This window comes from Tachysurus fulvidraco, chromosome 16 (assembly GCF_022655615.1).
Source record: "Tachysurus fulvidraco isolate hzauxx_2018 chromosome 16, HZAU_PFXX_2.0, whole genome shotgun sequence".
NCBI lineage: Eukaryota > Metazoa > Chordata > Actinopteri > Siluriformes > Bagridae > Tachysurus > Tachysurus fulvidraco.
In genome coordinates, this window is record NC_062533.1 from 3,605,806 (window position 1) to 3,630,587 (window position 24,782).

Here is a 24,782-nt window from a genome sequence, read left to right on the forward strand (position 1 = left end):
TTGAATCCCAGTTCCACCAAGCTGCCACACCCGAGACAGTACTTAACCCTCAATTGCTCTGCTGTGAGTCGCTCTGGATAAGTGCATCTGCCAAATGCCATAAATGTATTACAGTGATCCCTCGTTTATCGCGGTTAATGGGGACCTGAACCCCTCGCGATAGGTGAAAATCCGCGAAGTAGGATTGGCCCTAAGTTTGACCTTTTCACTGATGGTCATCATCTTCCTCTTCCTCTTGGGCTCATTAGAGGAATCTTTCGCAGGAGCACGGCGCTTAGGAGGCATCGTAAGGGCTTAACGAACAGTTAATTTCGAACACAATACACGAGACACAGTTGACAGCGTGAACGAGAGTGGCGAGATACGACAAGGGAAGAAGCTGGGAGAGGATGCGATGATGCGCAGCCAATCAGCTCAGATCTCACACGGGGAACCAATCATGTGCCTTGTCTGAGTGCCCGTGGGTATGTACAAAGCCTCTGAGATAGTTTCTCTCTTTGTCTGGTATCCTGGGAAACCATTTTTATTTTTAATTTTTCGATGAATATAAGGCGAAGCTCTCTATTTACCAGTCGATCTACGTTCCTACCCTCACCTATGGTCATGAGCTTTGGGTCATGACCGAAAGGACAAGATCCCGGATACAGGCGGCCGAAATGAGTTTCCTCTGCAGGGTGGCTGGGCGCACCCTTAGAGATAGGGTGAGGAGCTCAGTCACTCGGGAGGAGCTCAGAGTAGAGCCGCTGCTCCTCCACTTTGAGAGGGGTCAGCTGAGGTGGCTCGGGCATCTGTTTCGGGTGCCTCCTGGACGCCTCCTTGGGGAGGTGTTCCGGGCATGTCCAACCGTGAGGAGGCCCAGGGGAAGACCTAGGACACGCTGGAGGGACTATGTCTCTCGGCTGGCCTGGGAACGCCTCGGTATTCCCCCGGAAGTGCTGGAGGAAGTGTCTGGGGAGAGGGAAATCTGGGTGTCCCTGCTTAGACTGCTGCCCCTGCCACCCGGCCCCGGATAAGCGGTAGAAAATGGATGGATGGATGGATGGATTTTTGAAAAATCACTGATGCGAAACCTGAACCGCGAAGTGGCGAGGGATCACTGTATTATGTAATAGTATCATGGCTGAATATGAAATAAACAGAGCACAGTGATAATACACTATATAATAAAGTAATTAAACACGTTTGAGAATATAGAAAATATAACTGAACCCAAAGGGAACTTATACAGAACGGATGTTTAAAGTACATCTAAGCCTTTACGAATCCACGCAATCCTTGTTTATTTGGGTCAGACCTCTTCTCTGATTGCATTATAAATAGCTATGCTGATCCAACCTCAGAAGTAAACACTTCTTCCTTGTCATGTGTGAGTTATGCTAGGATCAGCTTCCTCTTGTACAGGTACACAGATTCACTCGGCATTCTCACGATACGCACGGAGCGAGTGTATTATTTCTAAAAGCATTCAGAACTCAAATCTATCTGTTTTCTTGCGTAAACCTTTTTTATTTCTTTTCATCGGAAACATATTAAGCAACGCCTATCGCGGAGCCGCACATTCATCACTTACAGTCATAACAGTCGAGCTATGTTTGCCTAAATATTTCCCATCACACTTACTTTAGTTGCTCTGACTAATGTGGCAGTATAAATACCTCCATCATGACGTTTAGGACTTGTCGATGATTTAAGGGGAAAAAGGCGTCTTTAAAAAAAAAGATAATAATAATAACAAACCAGGCGAAGTTTGATTCATTACATCAGGTTATGAATCTTTACAGATGACCACATGGTGTAAGATCTGTAGTGTGTATCAACAATTTTTCTTCTTCAGCTGCAGATTATTCTGCTAGTTTTCAACACAAATGTCTAGAACTATGCCAACAGAATAAATTATATATATAATTAATAATCTTTTAATAATCAAATATTTGGTTAATTGTAATATTCTAATAAGTAATAAAAGACAGCTTTGACTAGACTGAGGATATTATTGCTCTATTATTACTGTGTATAGTAATAATTAATACTATTATTATTTTTGCTGTGAGCTGTGTGGGTAAAACACACCTGATATGACGGTGAGCTGAGCGCTGCATCTGATGGAGCCAAACTGGTTTGTAGCCGAACAGCAGAACTGGCCTCCGTCTTCAGGGAAAACCTCTGCGATCACCAGAGTGCAGATCTCCTCTGTCGGGTCGATCATAGGAGCCACTCGTTACACACTGATTACAGATTGATTATAAGTGGCTTCAACTATATCTGATGTTGCATTTGACTAGAGGTTGTGTCTCATCTCATGAAACAAAGACATCACTCGTTAACTCGGGGACCTAAGTATTGTCCACTATACCTAACTGTGAGATCTGAAGCCCTATTCGGACGGGATTAGTTTTACGTGGGGACGTCGAGTGATGCGATTTTACCTCAGGACGTCTGTAATATTAATTGGCCGATTCGCACGGGACAAGACATGTCAGTAAAACTAGCAGAAGTGGGAGGGGTAACTCGCTTTACGCACCACAGTAACCTCCTTGTCGTCATGTGCGTATGACGTCGCTTCCTGTTTCAAGCGCGTCCGTGCTTGCAAAACTTTAAAACAGGAAATGACGGAATTTTACCGTAATTATTTACAGCGGGTCTTTTCGGACGGGATTAGTATTACCTGAGGTCATTTTTCCGGACCTTTTTACAGAATTTAACGTCCCCACGTCCCCACGTCCCCACGTAGAACTAATCCCGTCTGAATAGTGCTTAAGAGTATACAGTATCTACGGTTTAACACTGACTATACAGTCATAAGATATAACATGGAGGTATCTATGGATTTATTTCTGCTTGGTAGCTTGAATTCAAGATTTATACAGTAGGTTTATTCGTCACAGCGAAATGAGATGCAGTTACTCCAAAGACGGAGAACGTCAGAGACAAAAAATGCAGGTCAAAAACGCCATTGTTTCCAGGTCGAATGCAGTGACAACAACGTTGGAGAACTAATCATGAGGATATGATGAATATCTGGTGAATGGTTGGCACGGTGGCTTAACAGATGGCAGGTGTGTCTCACACCTCCAGGGTTGGAGGTTTGATTTCCTCCAGGGTTTCCTCCAACATTTTATCTAAAGATAAATGTTGCAGGCTGATTGGCATAAATAAAGAGTCCATAATACAGTACGTGACGGTGTGGGATTGTGCACTGTGATGGGTTGGTACCCTGTCCAGTGTGTGTCTCCAGTCTTCTGTGATAGACTCTATGTTCCTTGTGACTCTGTGTAGAATAAACACTACAGAATATGGATGGAGGGATGGATGAATAGCTTGTGACTTGAACGGATGTCTTGCACATCCAGGTGAAAGTGATCATGACAGGCACACAGACAGGTGTGGCAATTTTCAGACACAATTCCGTGTGATTCACCGTTAAAGTTGAGCTCGATCCTGTTTGGACTTAATCGGTGCACAAACTCCACAGACAAGCGTGATGCACGGATGATGTCTCACACCCTTATACACCTTTCGACTGCGCCGGAAGTGTGTTTTTATTTGTAATCGTTTCCACCTAAGTCGGATCTCTGACTTAAAACTCTGACCTCGTTAGCGATGATATCATGTTGCGTCACGCGCGGGCCCAGGAGGCGTGTAGTACTGTGCAGGGTGCTGGTGTGCTAACACGCTGACTAAGCTGTGACAGACGGGAGGCTGATAAATGTGTGTGCCGTGTGTTTGTGTTGTTTTGCGTGTCAGGGCAAGAGCGACACTCACCAGGCTCTGCTGTAGATCTCGGTTCTGGAAAAGAGACGACATGAGAGAAAAGACGGACATGTGTCACTAGCTGTGTCTGTTTCATGTTTAGCGCATTGATTCTTACTGTTCATTTGGTTTTGTTTGTTTTTTTTATAACGGCTTACGATTTCTACACAAGTGTAATCGTTAAGTTTAGTGTATTAGGAAATAATGTTTCCTGCTTTCTTAGAATCGCTGGGTGTGTATCGCTTTAGTAAAACACCCAGAAAAAAAAATATTTACTTTTCCATTCTATGAGCTGGCCGTTCCACAGAAAATTGTATATCAGTTAAAACTAAACAACTGTGTCATTTATTCCCAGATGTTTTGGGACATCATTAACCGTGACTACTGTCAGACAGCTGACATCGGTCTGGGTGTTGTTGCTGATGTGCTGTACTTTTTTGAAGGATGCGGAAATCGGGAGAGTCCTGGATCTCGTGGCCTTGCCGGAACCACTGGACCTGGAGCGGTGGGCTTCCTTTTACCCTGCACTCCAAAACCACCAACTGCCCCTCACACGCCTGAGCATCCTGCAACAACTACACAGAGAAAGAGAGGGGTAAAGAAGATGGAATGAGAGAAACACACACACACACACACACACACACACACACACACACACACACACACACACACACACACAGAGTTTAGAAATTTAAAGGAGGTCAATGTTAAATCTTTTGTTTTTTTTGAGCAATTAACATTTTTACTTATTTTACTTACTTTATGTCCACTATAAACCATACACACACACACACACACACACACACACACACACACACACACACACACACACACACACACAGTTTAGAAATTTAGAGGAGGTCAATGTTAAATCTTTTGTTTTTTTGAGCAATTAATATTGTTACTTATATTACTTACTTTATGTCCACTATAAACCACACACACACACACACACACACACACACACACACACACACACACACACACACACACACACACACAACCAGATGAGGAGCTCTTATTTCATAGCAATGAACTTTTTATAGTATTGTTTCTCTTCCTTATTCGACATATGGCAGATTGACATTTTCATTACGGAATTTAAAAGAACAACATCATGAAACATTTGATTCCTTGTAAGTTTTTCATTATGTGTTTGAAGTACAGTGTTCTTCTCGTAAGCGGAGAATCGGTGACTCTCATGCACTGCATGTGCCTTTAATGCAGCTTATATTTGTTATATGAGTTTTAAAAGAAGGTCCTGGGATTACCCTTACCATGAAGTATGTGTGTGTGTGTGTGTGTGTGTGTGTGTGTGTGTGTGTGTGTGTGTGTGTGTGTGTGTGTGTGTGTGTGTGTGTGTGTGTGTGTGTGTGTGTGTGTGTGTGTGTGTGTGTGTGTAAATGTACACAAGAACATATTTGCTCTGTGTTGTGTTAATGCTCAATGAAGGGCATATGACGGGAAAGAGAGATGAAGGGACAGATGGTGGGTGAGGTGGAGGAGCAAGAAAACAAGACGAGAGATTAATCACTTTTTTGTTTTTTTTTGTATTTACCTTGGTGAAGGTAGGTGGAGCTGAGTGAAGTCCATCAGCAGAATACTGCGAGGAGACAGGACTCTGAACCTGAGAGAGAGAGAGAGAGAGAGAGAGAGAGAGAGAGAGAGAGAGAGAGAGAGAGAGAGAGAGAGAGTGAGAGAGAGAGAGAGAGAGAGAGAGAGAGAGAGAGAGAGAGAGTGAGAGTCAGAGACAGACAGAGAGGACAGAGAGAGAGAGAGAGAGAGAGAGAGAGAGAGAGAGAGAGAGAGAGAGAGAAAGTGTGAGAGAGGGAGAGAGAGAGAGAGAGAGAGTCAGAGAGAGAGTCAGAGACAGAGAGAGAGAGAGAGAACGATAGAGATAGAGAGAGAGAGAGAGAGAGAGAGAGAGAGAGAGAGAGAGAGAGAGAGAGAAAAAGAGAGACAGAGAAAAAGAGAGATAGATAGAAGATAGATAGAGAAAATCTAGACCAAAGAAAAAAAGAGATATAAAATTCATATAATATTTCAATAGAGAGATAGATAGATATATAGAGATATCTATATATAGAGAGATTCAGAGACAGAGAGACAGAGAGAGAGAGAGAGAGAGAGAGAGAGAGAGATTCAGAGACAGAGAGAGAGAGAGAGAGACAGAGAGAGAGAGAGAGAGAGAGAGATTTCGTCTGTCAATTAAATGTTATTACATGTATTTCATCTTGCTAAAAAAGTGTATCATGTTTCTGTACATTCTGACATCTGTTACTGTCGTTCTTAATGATCTTTCCAGAGCTGTGTACTTTAAAACTCTGTGTGTGTGTGTGTGTGTGTGTGTGTGTGTGTGTGTGTGTGTGTGTGTGTGTGTGTGTGTGTGTGTGTGTGTGTGTGTGTGTGTGTGTGTGTGTGTGTGTGTGTCTTACCCTCTGTGACAGTGGCTGGAGCAGTGTGGAGCGGAGGGATGGTTTATCAGGGCTTTTTGGCGAAGACGTGCGAATGGTCAAGGACACTGACGCAGTTTTCTTCTGAGCCCTGAGGAAATATCTCAGAGTTACTGAGGAAAACTGCACGCACTGTTCACCTCAGTTAAACACACAACTTGGAAAAAATACATCTGCCAAACAACTACAGGATCAGAACAGCTGAAAATAATCCGATCATCTTCCGTCACAGATTTTCGTTTATTTCATGCTTCACCTACAGCCAAAGCGAACGGGTTCACGCTCCATCGAGGCCTGGCGTGCTTCAAAGACAGAGATGGATGAAAGTTTGTGGTTGGTTTCGGTCTATTAATCCCTAACGGCCGGATGTAGAAGCAAAAGGCAGCGATACGGCTTATTGGGGTCGATTCGGTTGAGGAGCCAGGTTCGGCTCAGATCCCGGGTTTGTTTTGGTTCTGCTAGATTTCTGCCGAGTCGTCGTCTTTCTCTATATTTGTTGTGGACGCATTGGTTACGTTCGGATGAATACATCCCTGGCCAATAGACCCTAATATGGTACATGACCCTAACGTGAAAAAGTAACTGCCCCCTAAATTTAATAATACCACCAACTACAATAAGGACTTCTGGAATTCTGGAATTATTTTATTTCAGTGACACTTGAAGGTTTTCGAGCAGGAACTGACGCTTTAAAGTTCTGCCACAGCATCTCGACGGGGCTCAAAGTCAGGACTTTGACTATACAACTCTAAAAGCATGTTAATTGTTTTAAGCCATTCAGAGGTGGATTTCTTCACGTTCTTCAGGTCACAATACTTTCATCGTGAAATGAACCATTGCTAGTTTTAAGTCCATGCTAAAGACCCACTTATTTTCTCTAGCCTTTTCATTATTGCCTAGGGTTTTATGTCTGTTATATCTTATGGTTTTAAACTGGTTATTTTATTTATTTTTTTAATATGTCTGGTATCTTATGGTTTATATCTATATTACTTTCTTTTAAATTGTTTTTTTTTTTTAAATAATTCTTATTTTAGTTTCTTGAACTATCTTATTGTGTATTTTTTAAGTGTATCTGAAATGTCAAACGCACCGTGAAGCACTTTGGTCAGCCGTGTGGCTGTTTGTAAATGTGCTATATAAATAAACTTGAACTTGAAATTGAAATGAAGTGTCAGCTTTTCGCCGATTGGAACGAGTTTTCTTGAAAGCGGAACAGGTTTTCTTTTCGGTCGTAGTCGTCTTGATGATCAGGAGTCATCCTATTTATTTATTTATTTATTTATTTATTTATTTATTTATTTATTTATTTATTTATTTTTGTAGAATATGCTTTTATGTTCCGCTTGATCAGAAGTAGTTTTCCTCTCACAGCTCTTCCACTGAAACTATCTTCACCCAGTATCTTTTTAATGGTGGATTCATGAATTCGAAGCATCTCTGAGATGATAGAGGCCTGCGGTTCCGTAGGTCCTTCTGTGACTCCCTGTAGTCGTCGACGCATGTTTGGAGGGATTTCATCCCTGTTCCATGTTTTCTGTACATCTTCATATTGCTTCAGAAGCGCTGGCATTGATCAAGCCTCTTTGTATCTAGTCTAAATAGAAGCCAATCACCCCGGGTTAATCAATCGATTTAATTCCCAGTATAAGTAAGGGGGCGATTAGTTTTTCACAGGGTTAGGGTCAATTGGTGTCGGATACCATTTTACTTTCAATAAATGATAAACGATTCTATCGTTACACATTACAATTTTGTTTTTACTCTTCTTGTTGTCTTCTTAAATTGAGTTTAAAGAGCTGACACAGTGAAGTGTGACAATTATAGAAAAAAAGAAGAAATCAGGAAGGGTGCAAATACTTTTTCACGGCACTGTAGCAGCTTCACTTCACAAAGGTGTATTGGTGGATGAAATATATATTTCTATGGGATAATACTTGCAGAAAGCAGCATAGATTGCAGATTGTGGTAGATTATAGAGAACTGATAACATCATGGACCAAAGAGTTATTAATGCCAGAATTTAACAGACATTTCAATGGTGTCTCTAATGCCCCTTTTCCACCGGAAAGAACCGGGTGCTGGTTCAGAGCTAGCGCTGGTGCTGGTTCAAAGTTGGTTCCACTGGCGAACCTTCTAAGAACCGGTTTGCCTTTCCACCGGCTAGAGAGCGTCACAGAGCCGAGTGTGACGTCACTGTATACGTGTCACGTGTCCCAGCGACGTTAGCGCAGCAGCGGCAAACACAAACACAACAACAACAATGGCGGATGTTGCTTTACTGTTAATGCTCATGGCTTTGTGAACATACATTAACATCCAAACGCGGCGAATAAAACGTGTACGTGCGGCTCCGTGTAATCTGTATAAACGGAGGTTGTAATCGATAAAGTACATAACGTTATTTTATCATTAACACAGAAAAAAGTTAGCCTTAGCATGTAGCTACCTACTATCATGTGTGCTGATAATGTATCATATCGCGGTAAAGTAAAAGTGTATTAAACATTAGTATACTTAAGGTACATTATCAAATACGCTAACAGTAGCCCCGCCCACAGCCCCTGACACAAGCGGTTCTTAAGTCTAGACCAGCAACGTTTTGGTGCTACATAAGAACCACTTTTCCTGGTTCAGAGCCGGTGCTTTGGCGGTCGAAACAGAAAGAACTGGTTCTAAATTAGGCTCCTAACCAGCACTCGAACTGCCTCGGTGGAAAAGGGGAATTACTCTACAAATAGATCGGAGTCTGGCCTTGTAGGACTGAAAAATAACTGCTCTGGAACATTTTCAAGATGGCCACCTTGTGTGAGTAAGATAGCATAGCATAGCATAGCATAGCATAGCCACTCTGCTAGTTCCTGTTCCTATAAGAGTTGCGTGATATCATTTAGATGCAGGTCCAAAGTTGCAGCAAATAAGGAAAGGCTGAGGAAAGGGAAAAGGTAAGATAAAGAAAGGATGTTGGGGCAGGAAAGAAGAGGGCTTAAGCATCGGCAGCAGATAGCGACAGACAGAGAAATAAAGTGATTCGGGGAAAGATGAGGATTAGAATTTATTCATGTATAGTGACAGAATTCTGACACTGTGGCTTAGTGTTTCACTGCTTCATTGGAAAGAAATCGCAAGCCTGTTATACACTACTGTATATGACAAAGCTGTTATTAGAAGTAAGAATTAGTTTTAAGGGCAGTAAGCCTGCTTTAATATGTCAGGATTATCAGAGGTTATAGTGGTTATACTGAATCACATACTGCGGCATGGCTCCTGACTTAGATTTGGACGTGGATCCTTCCCCGTCTGAGTCTGAAGATGAAGCTCCTGAGGATGGTGGGTGAATATGTGAGCAAACGAGCAAAAAAAAAGAGAGAGAGAGAGAGAAGAAGAAGAATAGAGAGAGAGGGTGACTATACTATAATACATCAGAAAACAACTACAAAAATGTGTGTATGAATGAGTGCGTCTACACGAGATCCCCACCCTCGATGTAGACCTCAGCGGAGGTGTTGTCTGCTCCCAAAGCGTTGGAGGCTACGCAAGTGTACCTGCCCGTGTCGTCCTCAAAAGCCTCGGCAATCACCAGCGTGTGCAGGTCATCATCCTGCCAGATCTGAATATCAGGACAGTGGTGTAGTTCTCGCCCCTCACAGAACCACCTGGCCAATAAGAGAGCAACGAGGGAGGGTTAACCGTGATGAACAGCCAACTGTGTCAAACGACAGCCGAAAGACAAAGTCACCAAGAGGTCAATCTTTGATCTCTATGACAGCATACTATTACTGCCTTTTCCTCCACATCCACAAAACCAAATATTTAGTCCCTTAAAGCTCTGCTCGGTGATTATTGATGAGACATGTTGAAGTGGCTGCGACTGTTAAGACTGTAAAGGAAATCTGTTTGCTTTAAGTGGAAGGGTTACAGCTGTGGGGTTCCTTAAACTCTGTTAACTGCTTCGGGTGAACTCTCAGCAAACGCTCATACGTTAGCTAATAGAGATGAGTAACAGAGGTCGTTAAAACAAATAAGAAGAAAAAAAATACCGGAGATAAGGCGCTCATATATCTCTGAGAAATGGTGTGATGTTACAGTTTAATTAAAATATATGTTCTGCATCAGTGAATCTCAGCCTCATGACAAAGTTCATTCATTCATTCATCTTCTACCGCTTATCCGAACTTCTCGGGTCACGGGGAGCCTGTGCCTATCTCAGGCGTCATCGGGCATCGAGGCAGGATACACCCTGGACGGAGTGCCAACCCATCACAGGGCACACACACACTCTCATTCACACACACACTCACACACTACGGACAATTTTCCAGAGATGCCAATCAACCTACCATGCATGTCTTTGGACCGGGGGAGGAAACCGGAGTACCCGGAGGAAACCCCCGAGGCACGAGGAGAACATGCAAACTCCACACACACACACACACGACGGAGGCGGGAATCGAACCCCCGACCCTGGAGATGTGAGGTGAACTTGCTAACCACTAAGCCACCGTGCCTCCCTGGTTTTATTTCAATAACATTTTATTTCTCTCCATAAACACAAAAAAAAATAAGACAACCATGAAAAATACATGAGCATGGCATGGATACGACGACATAAAACGACAGTACTCACAACAGACGCTAGACCAAGAGTATTTAGGTGATTGTGATCATGTGACTTGGTGTGTGACCAAGTATCATCTGCCCCATTATCATCTCTAACCTGGTATAACGTTCCCTTTAAGGCACCTGATGTGTCCGTTCAGGCTTCTTGATAGGGTCCTGAACTGCCAGTTAAGATATCCAAGATATGGTCTGAGCATACATGATGTAATTTCGTAGGCGGGCTCGAGGTACCAAGCCACGGTGGCCTTATGAGTGGTTTGTGGGGTCACCTCATTACCCTCTGACCTGGGCATCTCTTGGGAGTTTGCACAGTCATCCTCTGATAAGAACATCTATTAGAACATGTCCTGTTTGTTTTTGTCATTGGCTGGGTTGGTAAGGCTGCCCCTCACTGGCAAATTCATTAAAACACACAATCAAAATTTATCTTAGGTTAAAATTTTGCTCATACAGTAGTTTGCCCAAGCCAAGGTTCCTCAAACCATTCCAGCACGGACATTTGTTTTGTTACCCACGTTACAGTGACCCTGGTCCCACCTCGTGGTCAACCTCATATCAGTGACCTCCCTGAATATCTGTCACAACCGAGGATGGAAGGAGACAGACCCGTATGCAGGATAGCTTCAAATGAAAGGGGTTTAATAAATAATGAAGACAAAGACAGAAAGACGATAACTGAAACAATACAAATGATGACACTTAACAATGACTAGACACGACGAAGGGTAAACGTAACTAATGATTCCTTAATGGCTCACTTAAATATAAAAAGACAATGATGACACAATAAGGATCAGGTGTGGAGACAGGGAGGGGCAGACGAAGGCGGGGCAGACACGTGACGAGGAAGGTAAACAAAGGCACGTGGCCAACAGTTCGTGACAGAGTCCTGACAATATCCTGACAATATCAAATATCTGACCCACACCACTGTTACTGTATGGTGATTGTTGGTGGTTCTATAACTCCCTACCCAACGCTTTGGAAGTTGCCTGTGTTTTTCTGGTTTTGTCTGTTCTTGGCTTTGACTGGTTTGGATTTGTCTAGCTATTGGTATTTATTGATACCCTGATCACCTACTGTACCTGGTTTTGAATTTGCTCTTGCAAAAAAATTTTCAATTGTCTGCTGAAGTCGTGGCCTAAACGTTAGAGAGTTTGACTCCTAGCCCTAAGGTTGTGGGTTCGAGTCTCGGGCCGGCCACGACTGAGGTGCCCTTGAGCAAAGTACCAAACCCCCCTGTCTGTTACTCAAACCTACAGTATTCAGACTGAGCTTTATCTAGCTTTATTAACGTACCACCAGCTGTGCTGACAATTCCCACTCAATTAAACGCTAATAGCTGTGGTTTTTCTCTTCTGTTGCTTTTTTCTGATCTTCGCATTAAGCATTTTCTTGCGACGTCGTGTCTCTGAAAGCTAACGGCGCTTAATCATGACACATTTGTTTGGTATTCAGACAGTGACAGGAACGACTAGATTTATGTGTGCAGATGGCAGTGGAAAACATCCAGGTGTCTCACACACATGCCCGGGAGACTCCGCACTTCGGTGTGACGCATCGTTCTGAGAATCATAAAGGACAACGTGTATGCGCTTTACTCACACTCAGACAGTCTTTCATGCTGAAACAAACACAACGTACTGTAGCATTCACCAACCAGTGACCTGTGATGGCCTTTTGCATTTATATATCGCAGCCCCTGGAGACACACCTGTCAAAAGTGTAGACATGCTCGTCTCTGACAGAGTTCAAGGGTACGAGAACTAAGACTTACGGGAAGCAGAGTTTTTCTGTACCCTTTACACACACACACACACACACACACACACACATACTCACACACAGTTAAAGATATTTTATCAGCGCTGTAGTCCTAACAGCTGTTAGAAGAATTGGCAAAGCTCAGAACATACCAGAACATTATTAAGACTTCTGTAAAGAAGCCCAGTAACGTTGAACATTTCAGATCAGATCATTTCCCCTCTCTTCATCATTCCTATCAAACTTTATGAGCATAGTTTATCCGTTTTAAGTTAATTTCCTGGATATCCGTAAGCCCTATTCGGACGGGATTAGTTTTACGTGGGGACGTGGAGTGATGCAATTTTACCTCAGGACGTCTGTAATATTAATTGGCCGATTCGCACGGGACAAGACGTCTCAGTAAAACTAGCAGAAGTGGGAGGGGTAACTCGCTTTACGCACCACAGTAACCTCCTTGTCGTCATGTGCGTATGATGTTGCTTCCTGTTTCAAGCACATCCGTGCTTGCAAAAATTTTAAACAGGAAATGACGGAATTTTACCGTACATATTTACAGCGGGTCTGTTCGGATAATATTAGTATTACCTGAGGTAATTTTTCCGGACCTTTTTACAGAAGGTAAAAGTCGCCGTAATCTTTACCGACATTGTCCGTAATGATTACTGAGATGGCGCATTCGGACGAGACTAATATCACCGAGAAGCTCTGTTAATAATTACTTTACCCCCACGTCCCCATGTAGAACTAATCCCGTCCGAATAGGGCTGTGAAGGGATGTGGTAGCTCAGTGGCTACGGTGATAGGCTACTGATCGGAAGGTCATGGGTTCGAACCCCAGGTCCACCAAGCTGCCACTACTGGGCCCTTGAGCAAGGCCCTTAACCCTCAGTTGCTTAGTTGTAAGTCACTCTGGATAAGGGTGTCTGCTAAATGCCGTAAATGTAAATGAAGAGTTTTGTCATGTTACCTGATCTCTAATTCTCAAAGAGTGAAGGATTTTATACATCTCGTATAAAACAACTCATAAATATTGTGGACATATTTGGTTTGGCTCTTGATGCTACAGTATGTCCACACATCAGACTGATTAACACACGACTCATTAAACCGCTCGCCTCGGCCTCATCACTTTGTTTGGGTCCACTGGTTCCAATGGAAATAGACTTCTGGGAAATTTAATTCGGTAAAAACAAATGAATTATTTTATCGCTGCAAGTCTGATATAAAATAAGTCAGGACTTATGTTTGCTTTCAGTGTGGGACGTGCGTATTTCCCTGTGTTTGATAAGCCTACACAGAAATTTAGCGATTGGAGCTAACTCCTTCAGACGTTAGATGCTGGTGAAGAAGCACTTGGGGCGTCTCAGAGAGCAGAAATGGGTTTGATATCACTGTTTACTTTGAGCTAGAAACATATGTACAAAAAAGAAAGAAACAGTAATGTTTTTGAAACCTTTCTATATAAATAAAAGCACAAAAACTAGACACTCAAAGCTCTGAGTGTCTTCTTTTCATATGAGTTTCATATTAAGCACCACTTTAAAGTGGGACGTGATAAAAAACATTCAAAGCTGAACATGGATACAACCAAACAGGAGCAAATTCCATCTGTATGTTAATTATATATAAATGATCCTATGTTTGATCAGTGATGCTATATTAGCAATTAAAAACTATTTTGCTCAGGGATTCTTATAACACGATATGTTAGCAGACACACAGAGGTGAAAATTAATACAGTGATGCTTCGAGATACGAGTGCTTTGACATACGGATTTTCTGAGATACGAGCTGTAATTAGACAAAAAAATTTGCCTCGAGATACGGGCAAATTTTTGGAGATACGAGCATCCGAGCCGCCGCCGAAGCCGAAACAAAGATCCCCAACAACCACGTGTGCTCTGTTTCCCCCGCCTCAGCTTCCCGCGTCTTACTCGTTTAAAGCCGCCTTTCCGCCGCACACGACAAACGACGGTCGATAAACCGTAGGTCACGGAACGAATTAAAAGTCGTATCTCGAGGTATAAACTGAATATAATTTAATGTAATAAAAGTGGGAGGGGGGGGCACGGTGGCTTAGTGGGTAGCACGTTCGCCTCACACCTCCAGGGTCGGGGTTCGATTCCCGCCTCCGCCTTGTGTGTGCAGAGTTTGCATGTTCTCCCCGTGCCTCGGGGGTTTCCTCCGGGTACTCCGGTTTCCTCCCCCGGTCCAAAGACATGCATGGTAGGTTGATTGGCATCTCTGGAAAATTGTCCATAGTGTGTGAGTGAATGAGAGTGTGTGTGTGTGCGCCCTGTGATGGGTTGGCACTCCGTCCAGGGTGTATCCTGCCTGAGATAGGCACAGGCTCCCCGTGACCCGAGGTAGTTCGGATAAAGCGGTAGAAAATGAGTGAGGGTGAGTGAGTAATAAAAAGTGGGCTTGTTGTCAGTTAAGCATGGACAGAAATAAAGTTCATGTCTTTCTGCGCTGTGAACAACAAAACAACAATCATTAATCAGGAATGCAAGCCAGAATCCAAATTCCAGGAAGTCTGATGTGGTTAACTGACATTTTCTTCTCGTCTTGCCCCATAATTACAAAAGACTTTTACTAGGTCTCATACACTTCCTGGAAAATTATTGGGACATCACTTACACCTTTTAAACATTAGTACAGTGGCATGTCAGCAAAGAGAACCTCGAACCGATTCAGCACTGAAGAAGATGCTAACACTTTACAGCATTTGACAGATGCCTTTATCCAGAGCAGGTTGTATTTTATCTCATTTTATACAACTGAGCGTTAAGGGCCTTGCTCAGGGGCCCGGCAATGGCTTCATCGGGTGAACCGTAATGGACAAGATCGTCGAGTGAGAAACAAATAGCTCGAAAAACAAAGGATCCACAAAGCTCAAACCGTGGGAATGTTAGACTCCTCATCAGCATCAGGACAGATGGAAGTGTTTGAGCGATGACTCAACAAATCCCACACCATCTCACAGCCAGGCCTTTCGATGAGAGCCACCATTTGGCCACAAACACACACCACCGGTCCAAAAATAACTCCACACCTTCTCCTCGTGTAGAGAGAAGACCGAGGCTTCGGTGAGAGCTGCTATTATTGGAGGATTGTGACAGATGATGGTACAGTAGAGGTGTTGTTCGGTCTCAGGTGAAGAACACCAGAAGTGTGTTGTGAATAGAAAATGATGTCTTAAACAGGGATTGAGAGAAAGGTTGAGAGCTTTTTTCTTATTTTCCTTCTAATAATTAACAGAGACAGTTACAGTCTAAGGTCATCGGTTGATCGACATCCAACTGCATTTTTTTACTTATTTTTTTATTTTCTGTATGTGGTCATTTTTCTGTCTCACTTCCTAACATGCCTGTTTTAATGTAAAACAGAATTATGACTCATTCATACAGTAAAATCCAGCATGTGAGTTGTGGTGAAGATATTGTTCTCTCGAGTCAGACGGCAAGTCGGCGTGGTTTCTGATCACTTTGCTGATTAGTCCAAAAGTGGAGAACAAAGTGAACGCGCTCGCATGCTTCCGTCGAATCAGGCGTCGGACGTCAATCTTCTCGCGGCTCTTTCGTCCTCTTCAAGCTGTCCTTAGAGTGAAACTGTCATCTCCTTTGTCTTTATCACTGACTGGCTCATCTTTCTGCAAAATGTTGTCCTTTTGTACTTTTCAAAGGGTTGAAACTCGATGAAAGAAAGTTGAAAGTTGTAGGCTCCAAACACACATACATACACACACACACACACACACATACACACATACACACAATAGGCTTGCAGTCATCGGCATACACTCTCACAGACCGACTCCATGCTCTTATATCTATTCCTTAAACGATAATCTTTATAATGACTCTGGCTCTCAAAAGCCATCAACAATTAGTGACTCCAAGGCATGGGGCGTTGACAGGCCATGAGAAAGTAGATTGTTCGTCACCACGGTAACAATCACAGACTGAACAAACTGTATGTATTTACTATAAACACCTAAAAATCTTTTATATAAACTATTATTTTATACTAGCATATTAAAAACCCAGGTCTACTTATTTATACCCAGGTCCACATTAAATCATATATTTAATTTAATTTAATTTAATTTAATTTAATTTAATTTAATTAAATTAATTAATTAATTAATTAATTAATTAATTAATTAATTAATTAATTAATTAATTAATTAATTAATTAATTAATTAATTAATTAATTAAAAATTCAAGCAGACAATTACAATATTTACAAAAGAGAAATTAGAGGCAAAATGCAAATACAAAGACCAACAAAACAAAAAGTGTGTGTGTGTGTGTGTGTGTGTGTGTGTGTGTGTGTGTGTGTGTGTGTGTGTGTGTGTGTGTGTGTGTGTGTGTGTGTGTGTGTGTGTGACTGTAACTGTAAGTGTAACTGGGTGTGGATATATATGAATGAAGGATCATGTAGGGAAGTACAACAGAAATAATATATATATATATAAATAAAAGAGGAAAATATATGAATTTAAATAATAATAATTATAATGACAATAATAATGATGAAGATAGTAATAGTATTAGTAATAGTAATTTTTATGTTATTTTAAAGTTTTGCATGTAAACTTTAATCACGTGACTTTAAACTGATATGTTTTTCATTAAGTATTTTGAAAATTGTAAGATAATTTAAAAGATATTTGAGTCCAATTTTAGACAAATACTCAAAGTAAGGAACTTTTTTAGTCTTCAGACTTTAGACTTCTTCAGCAGTCACTTAAAAAAATGAACTGACGCAGTAAAAAAAACCCACAGCGATAAGCATACATTAAATGTTTGCTTTAGGGTCAATTAACAAGCTCCTAGGTGATGAAGTGGTAAAACATTTGCTTTGTGGTTCCAGAGACTGCATGTAATAATCCTGCTACTGCCACTCATGGCCTTTCCTTCTTCTTTAATCTCAGTAAAATCTCACGGCTCTTGTTTCCTCTCAGTCGATTTCTGCAAAGGAACTGTTCGTTAATTGTTTTACATAAATCAAACCCAGGGATTCATAAACCCGAAATGTTAAAGAAGGACAGAGGAGGAATTTGAGAAATTTAAATTTCAGCGTGGAGTTTTATTGTTGTTGTTTCTGGGTATGTCTACATTTGTATTATGGATAAAAGTATGTAAAAATAATAATAAAATATAAAAGAATTAATAATGTTGATCGTTATGTGACTCACTCCTGCTACCAATAAATAGAATTTGCATAATAATAATAATAATAATAATAATAATAATAATAATAATAATAATAATAATAATAATAACAACAATGATAATTACAACAATGATAATTAAAATAATAATATACTACTATAGTAGTAGTAGTATTTTTATTTTTAAAAAGTATTATTATTATTATTATTATTACTACTAATACTAATACTACTAATACTTAATACTACTACTACTACTACTAAAAATAATAATAATAATAATAAAATATTAATAAGAATAAGAATATTAATAATAACAATAATGATAATAAAAAAATAATAATAATACTTTTTAAAAATAAAAATACTACTACTACTACTAATAATAATAATAATAATAATAATACTCAGTACTAATAACATACTCAGTACTAATGAAATGCTTTTTAAATGCCTTTGTCATAAAATAGAATAAGATTGATCCTATAAAAATAGAAATATAATTATTTGTGTTGGGATGAAACAAACAGGGGAATTTATTAAAAAAAACAGACAAAAAAAAATACAAAAAAATACAAAATACAAACATACAAACACATGAAAATATGGGGGATCCCAGGTGACTGAGATACAAAACGAAAAGAAGAAACCAGTAGCTGAAATACAGAAATACAGGAGACAAAACCAGGACAAAGACAAGGACTCAGCACAAACACGCTAGATGTCAGGTATACATAGGGGAGGTAATCGGGGTAAACATAGTGAGCAGGTGTGAAGAGGCAGGAAACGGGATAATATTGCAGTAAAGTGTCTCAATCCAAAGTCACATGATTTTGTTGGGTCTTCATCAGTGAACATTTGAAGACTTTGTCAGGAAGAAATTAGTGTTAAATCTGTAATAAACTCGGAAATGACGCTGACCTTTTAGTCGCACAACTCCACCGCAATACACACTGTTGTAGAAAGGACATTCAAATTCACATTTACGTTATTTCCTGTCCAGTGTCACCCAAATGAGGATGAGGTTCACTTGAGTCTGGTTCCTCTCAAGGTTTCTTCCTCATATCATCTCAGGGTGTTTTTCCTTGTCGCTGTTGCCTCAAGCCTCGTCGTTAGAAAGAAATAACATCTTCGTTTTTAAACTTTCAAATATTTATTCTATTTCTGTACTTGTGTAAAGCAGCTTGGAGACGATGTGTATTGTGCACGGAGGAGTTAATGGCTTTTAGATTATTACTTTAACTTTAGGTAATTACTGTGTGTTTATGAAAGCTTCTAACTTCCTCAAAGATAATGAACATTCATTCATGCATGTGCATGTTTATAGCTGCAGTTCGACTTGCAGTGCAGAGAGTACAGTACGTGATACACACCGAGTCAGTATTCAGACCGGGTTGGTCTCAGTGTTTAAACAGTCACAGTAACAGTGTTTAAATACCCAGTGGGGCAACAGTGACTTATATAAACCCCTACTGTATAACATCATACCTGAACTGGGGAATTACTGAATAAACTTATTAAGACTCTGGACGTTTTGAGAATCTGTGCCCTGAATTTATGAGAGAGAGAAAGAGAGAGAGAGAGAGAGAGAGAGAGAGAGAGAGAGAGAGAGAGAGAGAGAGAGAGAGGGAGAGAGAGAGAGAGAGAGAGAGAGAGAGGGAGAGAGAGACTGTGTGGTTTGGCTGTGACATAGCCTACTATTTCAAATTTCCATGTAGAGCAGAAAATATGAGGTGAGAGAGGGTGTTGCTGCAGTCTGCATGCACATTAGGTCTTTTTCCTATGTCTGTGCACGCATCTGTCAATCGGTCAATTTACAATCCCATCCTTTAGCTCAGGTGTAACCGTTCCCCCTCCTGCACGTGCAGAGCACACATCTACAAAGCCATATCCTCTCTCAGCCCCATCAAGGTCCGTTAAAAAAAAAAAAAAAAATATATATCCACTGCAGCCGAGATCTCTGCACGTCTACCACCGGCTCTGGTGCTTTTCCTGTCATGAGTGCAAACCACAGGAACTGAGAGCGGCTTGGAGCTGAAGAAGGAAAAGCAGGACTCGTAATTACAACCCAGAAATACGGACCCGATACATATTCATCCTCCGATGAAAGATCAAATGCCCTGAAAAGCGTTCGGCTGGCTGAGCCACGGCGAGGTTTCCACCCACGGTCGGAATCGAAGAGAGATGCGTTCAAGAGCCAGGGAGATTTTTGACAAACACGGTAATAGACATGCTTTGAGGGATGCTGAACAGATGTGCCAAACATTCACTTTAATAAGGCTTTGTGTGTCAGAGAACGGAGTGTCTGCAGCACGGGTTTGTGTTGGAATAACCCCAGTGTGGTGAGATGAGAGAGAAATGTTTGTGTGTGTGTGTGTGTGTGTGTGTGTGTGTGTGTGTGTGTGTGTGTGTGTGTGTGTGTGTGTGTGTGTGTGTGTGTGCTAAACTCTATTGATCTTACGCACTAATCTGTTCCATATGCAGCTCATCTGTGTCACGGTGTCTGATAAAGCATAATCTCTGATGTTTACAGAGAGGAAGAAGAACTTTTTTTGTCTCCCTCTGATGTCCGACCTCTTCAGACTTTAGAGCAATAACCTTTTGGCTGCTGTCCATTTGCTTTTTTACACTTTCTTGGCCTCTCTCTCTCTCTCTCTCTCTCTCTCTCTCTCTCTCTCTCTCTCTCTCCAATTAACACTTCTTGTGTCTCTCCCTCTTCATCCATTTAAAAGCCCTCCTGCTCGCTCTGCAGCAAAGAGTCACAGCTCCATATCAGGTTATTGCCACCAGCAGCACTTCAGCTAACACCTTCAGAGTACGCCGTCTTCCTGTGGTGTACTGAAGACATTAAACTCATGCAGTGGACATAAACAGACAGATAATGCAGACCGTTACACCTCCGTCATCCTGCAAGCACGCGTAATCGTTCCTATACGTCTGTGTTTAGTCTTTTAGTCTGAGCCTTATGGATTTTGTAACATCAATGTGTGAGAGAAATCCGTCGCATTCTGGTTAGAGAAGTTAAATTAAACAGGAGGCGGGGGCTCAAAATAATGACAGACTTCGGTTAATAAACAAAAGGGTCAATCCGCTGTCAGAAATAAAAGTAAAGCAAGAAATAAAGCGAGTTAAGAAACTTTGTAACCACACGGTCATGTAAACAGAAAATGACACGCAAACCTCGTTGCCTGGTCCATAAACTACTTGTACGCTGCTATGCTGCATGTAAACGTACGAATATAAAGTCGAATGGATCTAGTTTTTTCCCGTTATAAGATTACAGTAAACCAAATATAGTACGATTTCTACTCATCTCAAGCTTGTAATACAAGGTAGTGTTCAAATTTAGCGTTTAGAAAGAGGCAAAATTAGCTGTTAGCAACATACGGAATTAGCATTAGGTTTAATCATTTTACAGTAAATTTGATTCACTGTAATAACAGTTTGAAAAGAACTGGATCTTATCTGTTTATATGTGGGACTCTGTGTGTGTGTGTGTGTGTGTGTGTGTGTGTGTGTGTGTGTGTGTGTGTGTGTGTGTGTGTGTGTGTGTGTGTGTGTGTGTGTGTGTGTGTGTGTTAAAAGTTTAACCCTGAGCTCATCACAGTTTAGAAGCCAAAATAGAACAAAGTCCAGCACGGAACTGACAGCTACAGTGTTGGATTAACACACACATTGTTCACGTTTGTCCGTCTAAACACTAAAAGTCAGTGGGAACAATGAAGATCGGTATAAATGGGGATTTGTCTGAATGTTATTCTAGAATTTTCTCTGTTCATCCAGACTCTAGCTCGCATAGTGGACAAAGTGAATACCCTCGCCTTCTGACGCAGCTTTTCTGTTTCACATGCCAGTGTGGAAACCTGGGTCAAAACACACACACACACACACACACACACACACACCCCACACACACGCACACCACATTTGTCTTACTATCCTTATGAGGACTTTTCATTGACAGAATGATTTATTCTGATAACAGAAAATAACAGAAAACACCAACCACACTAATTATAGTATCTGTAGTTGCATCCACAGATCCCCCAGATCCCCCACCCAGTCCCCCAACACTACCCCCCAACCCCCTGGGTCTTGGGTTAAAATAGACACCTCGGTAGAAGTCTAAAAGCGGAGCAGCAGCACCTGGTCTCTGTCAGACAGATGGCCAAACCTCTTGTTTAATTACAGCCACTGACTAACACAGTAAATTCCGGAGAGGTTACAGCGCTGAGCACTTAACATTAATGTTGAGATCACTGCCATATCAGCAGCATGGGATCATATCTATTAGACATCCTTATAAACCGCCAAGTTTACTCATCTAAACTTTCAGTAAATTATCTGCAATGCTGCTCGAGTTCCACTTATAGACTTTATTTACAGCATGTTAGAATGAAATTCATTTCTACTCGTCAGTGCCCGGTATCCAGTGCCCGTATTTCTAAGGTTAACCCAAAATAAGAGCAATTATCTAATCAGCCAATCATGTGGAAGCAGCCCAAGGCGTTCAATAATGCAGGTAGAGGTCAAGAGCTTCGGTTTACGTTAACAACAAATATCAGAATGAAGAAAAACTCTGACTAGAGTTTACACAGAACGGTACAATTGACAAAAAACATCCGGCGAGCGTCGGTTCTGTGGCCTTGGATAAGAATGACAGGTTCGAGCTGACTGGAACGGCTATGATGACCGAAATAACCACTCTTTACAGCCAGGGTGAGCAGAAAAGCATTCACACAACAAGACACTGAACCTACAACAGTCTGATGGGTCTCAATTTGTGCTGCAACCCACAGGTCAGAATTTGGTGTAAAGAGCTTGAATCCATGGGCATAACATGTCTAGTGTCTAAAGTTCTGGCTGGTGATACAATAGGTAGAATAATTGTCTTGGGACTTAATTACACCGATATCCAATATACCAATATGATTTCTTTATACCATTTGAGCATCATCTGAATACCATAGCCTGTGTAATATTTACTGCACACAACGTATGGTCATTTTATGGCTACAGGAGGAGGAGGAGTTTTGTCTCGTACGTACACCTTCACTTCCGTTCACTTATTCGCTACTGTACACTCTTAATGCTACTTTACACTTAAATGGAACTTAAATAAACTTCACTAAAATTAACGAACTTGAAACAAGCATCGCGTTAGTTCTGGCAGGCCACGTCGTCGAGCGTGCATCAGCTGTTAATCAGCCGTCCACGACGCGCACCGATCCGGTTACGACATCCGTATTACCCGACCATTTAAATTCCCGTTCATAGAGTCGCTCTAGCGCTTCGCTGCTGCCGCGATCTAAACTCCCTCCTCCAACCCCGACTCCACCGTGCCGGAACCCGTGTTCCTTGTACCAGTTTACGTCATGAATCTCCACATATTTTTCTCTCTCTCCCTCTGTCTCTAATTATTTAATTATTTATTTATCCATTCATTCATTTACTACTTTCCAAAAACGTGTAAGCGAGCAAACCTAATACTATGCATGATTAATGGTTCTGTTATACAGGGGGGAGGGGGTGTCTATTCTATTTTCAGAGCACACGTGGTTGTTGAGGATCTTTGTTTCGGCTTCGGCTCGGACGCTCGTACTGTATCTCAAAAATTTGGTCGAATCACAGCTCGTATCTCAAACAATTCGTATGTCGATGCACTCGTATCTCGAGGCGTCACTGTAATACCGATGGATCATCCTCTGTTTGGCAGCATTAAGATTTACTTTATGGAACTTTCAGTGATCACATCCTGATACTGGTTCACAAGGACAGGGACTAAGATACTGAGGGAGCTAATGTACAGTAGCAAGAAAAAACAACGAGTGCTAGTTTAAGTACGTTATGAAAAACGTAGGACTTTAGATATCTAAGGGATGTTCATTCCACCACCCAGTTACCAGAACAAAGAAGAGTCTTGTTACAGGTCTACCCCATGTGGTAGCCTAGTGGTTAAGGTGTTGGGCTACCAATCGGAAGGTTGTGAGTTTGATTCCTACGTCCACCAAGCCGGGCCCCTGAGCAAGGCCCTTAACCCTCGATTGCTCAGTTGTATAAAAATGATATAAAAATGTAAGTCGCACTGTATAAGGCGTCTGCTAAATGCTGTAAATGTGAATGTCTTCCTTGTACCCTGAGAGGTAACGCGACCGGTCGAGCAGTGCTCATCTTATCACGCTTCCTTCCACCATGATAGGTGCGGTTTGGAAAGAGAACTGATCACTGATGAAAGGTACCGTGTCGGATATACGGTATCAAAAACCACAGTAATACATCTCTTCAAGATTACTGAAGCACATGACATTGTTTGAGACAAATAAGATGAGTCAACAGTTTGTATCCAGCTCTGAGTATCTGCTGATCTTATACCGACGCCCTCAAGCTTAATACTCCTCGGCTTAATACCAGATCTGTGTCATGTCAGTCGACATATTGTGCATTCACAGCATAAAACCATTCAATGCCTATTCGTTGCTTCAAACCAGTATTCGGTATTTGTGTGGATTTGTGTATCGTTACAGTTTGCACGATGCTGCCGTAACTGGTAGCTACACACTTTTCTTACCACCAAACATCATAAGCCCCGTTCACACTGCAGGTAAAAGGCCACGTTCATGCGTCAAGTCTTAACGCTCGATTTGGATATTTTGCTCAGATCTGATTTTTTTTTTGTTTGGCTGTTCACATTACCTTTTAAAATGTGGCCTAGATCAGATACCGGTGTGAACTGTTTGCTGTTTCGAACTGACCCGCATGCGCACACGAACGATAACGATGACGTCACACGCAGCACGCCGTCGCGCTAAAAAGTTGGCGAGGTTATGGAGGAAATAATGTGATGTATTCAATGCAAACATTATGAGCTGGTTCGTGTAAACACTTTATATAACACTCTTAACACATACACGTTACCAGTCAACGGTGAAAACCTTTTTTTTTTTGCGCCGGCGAAAACGTGACACAAACGTGACTGGTAACATGTGTGTTAAGCAAAAAAAAACAATTGTGA

The 24,782-nt window shown here is 41.5% G+C and overlaps 1 protein-coding gene across 3 annotated transcripts in view; it reads right to left on the reverse strand.

Moving 5' to 3' along the window:
- palld (palladin, cytoskeletal associated protein) overlaps positions 1 to 24,782 on the reverse strand; it is a 95,792-nt gene that overhangs the window by 43,318 nt on the left and 27,692 nt on the right. For all 3 annotated transcript variants that reach the window (XM_047801585.1, XM_047801586.1, XM_047801584.1), the window contains exons 3-9: positions 9,684 to 9,859; positions 9,458 to 9,524; positions 6,186 to 6,294; positions 5,309 to 5,377; positions 4,184 to 4,325; positions 3,763 to 3,786; positions 2,071 to 2,190 (exon numbers count right to left, since the gene is read on the reverse strand). In XM_047801585.1, coding sequence (XP_047657541.1) covers positions 2,071 to 2,190; positions 3,763 to 3,786; positions 4,184 to 4,325; positions 5,309 to 5,377; positions 6,186 to 6,294; positions 9,458 to 9,524; positions 9,684 to 9,859 — 707 coding nt within the window. The remainder of the gene's footprint in view (positions 1 to 2,070; positions 2,191 to 3,762; positions 3,787 to 4,183; positions 4,326 to 5,308; positions 5,378 to 6,185; positions 6,295 to 9,457; positions 9,525 to 9,683; positions 9,860 to 24,782) is intronic.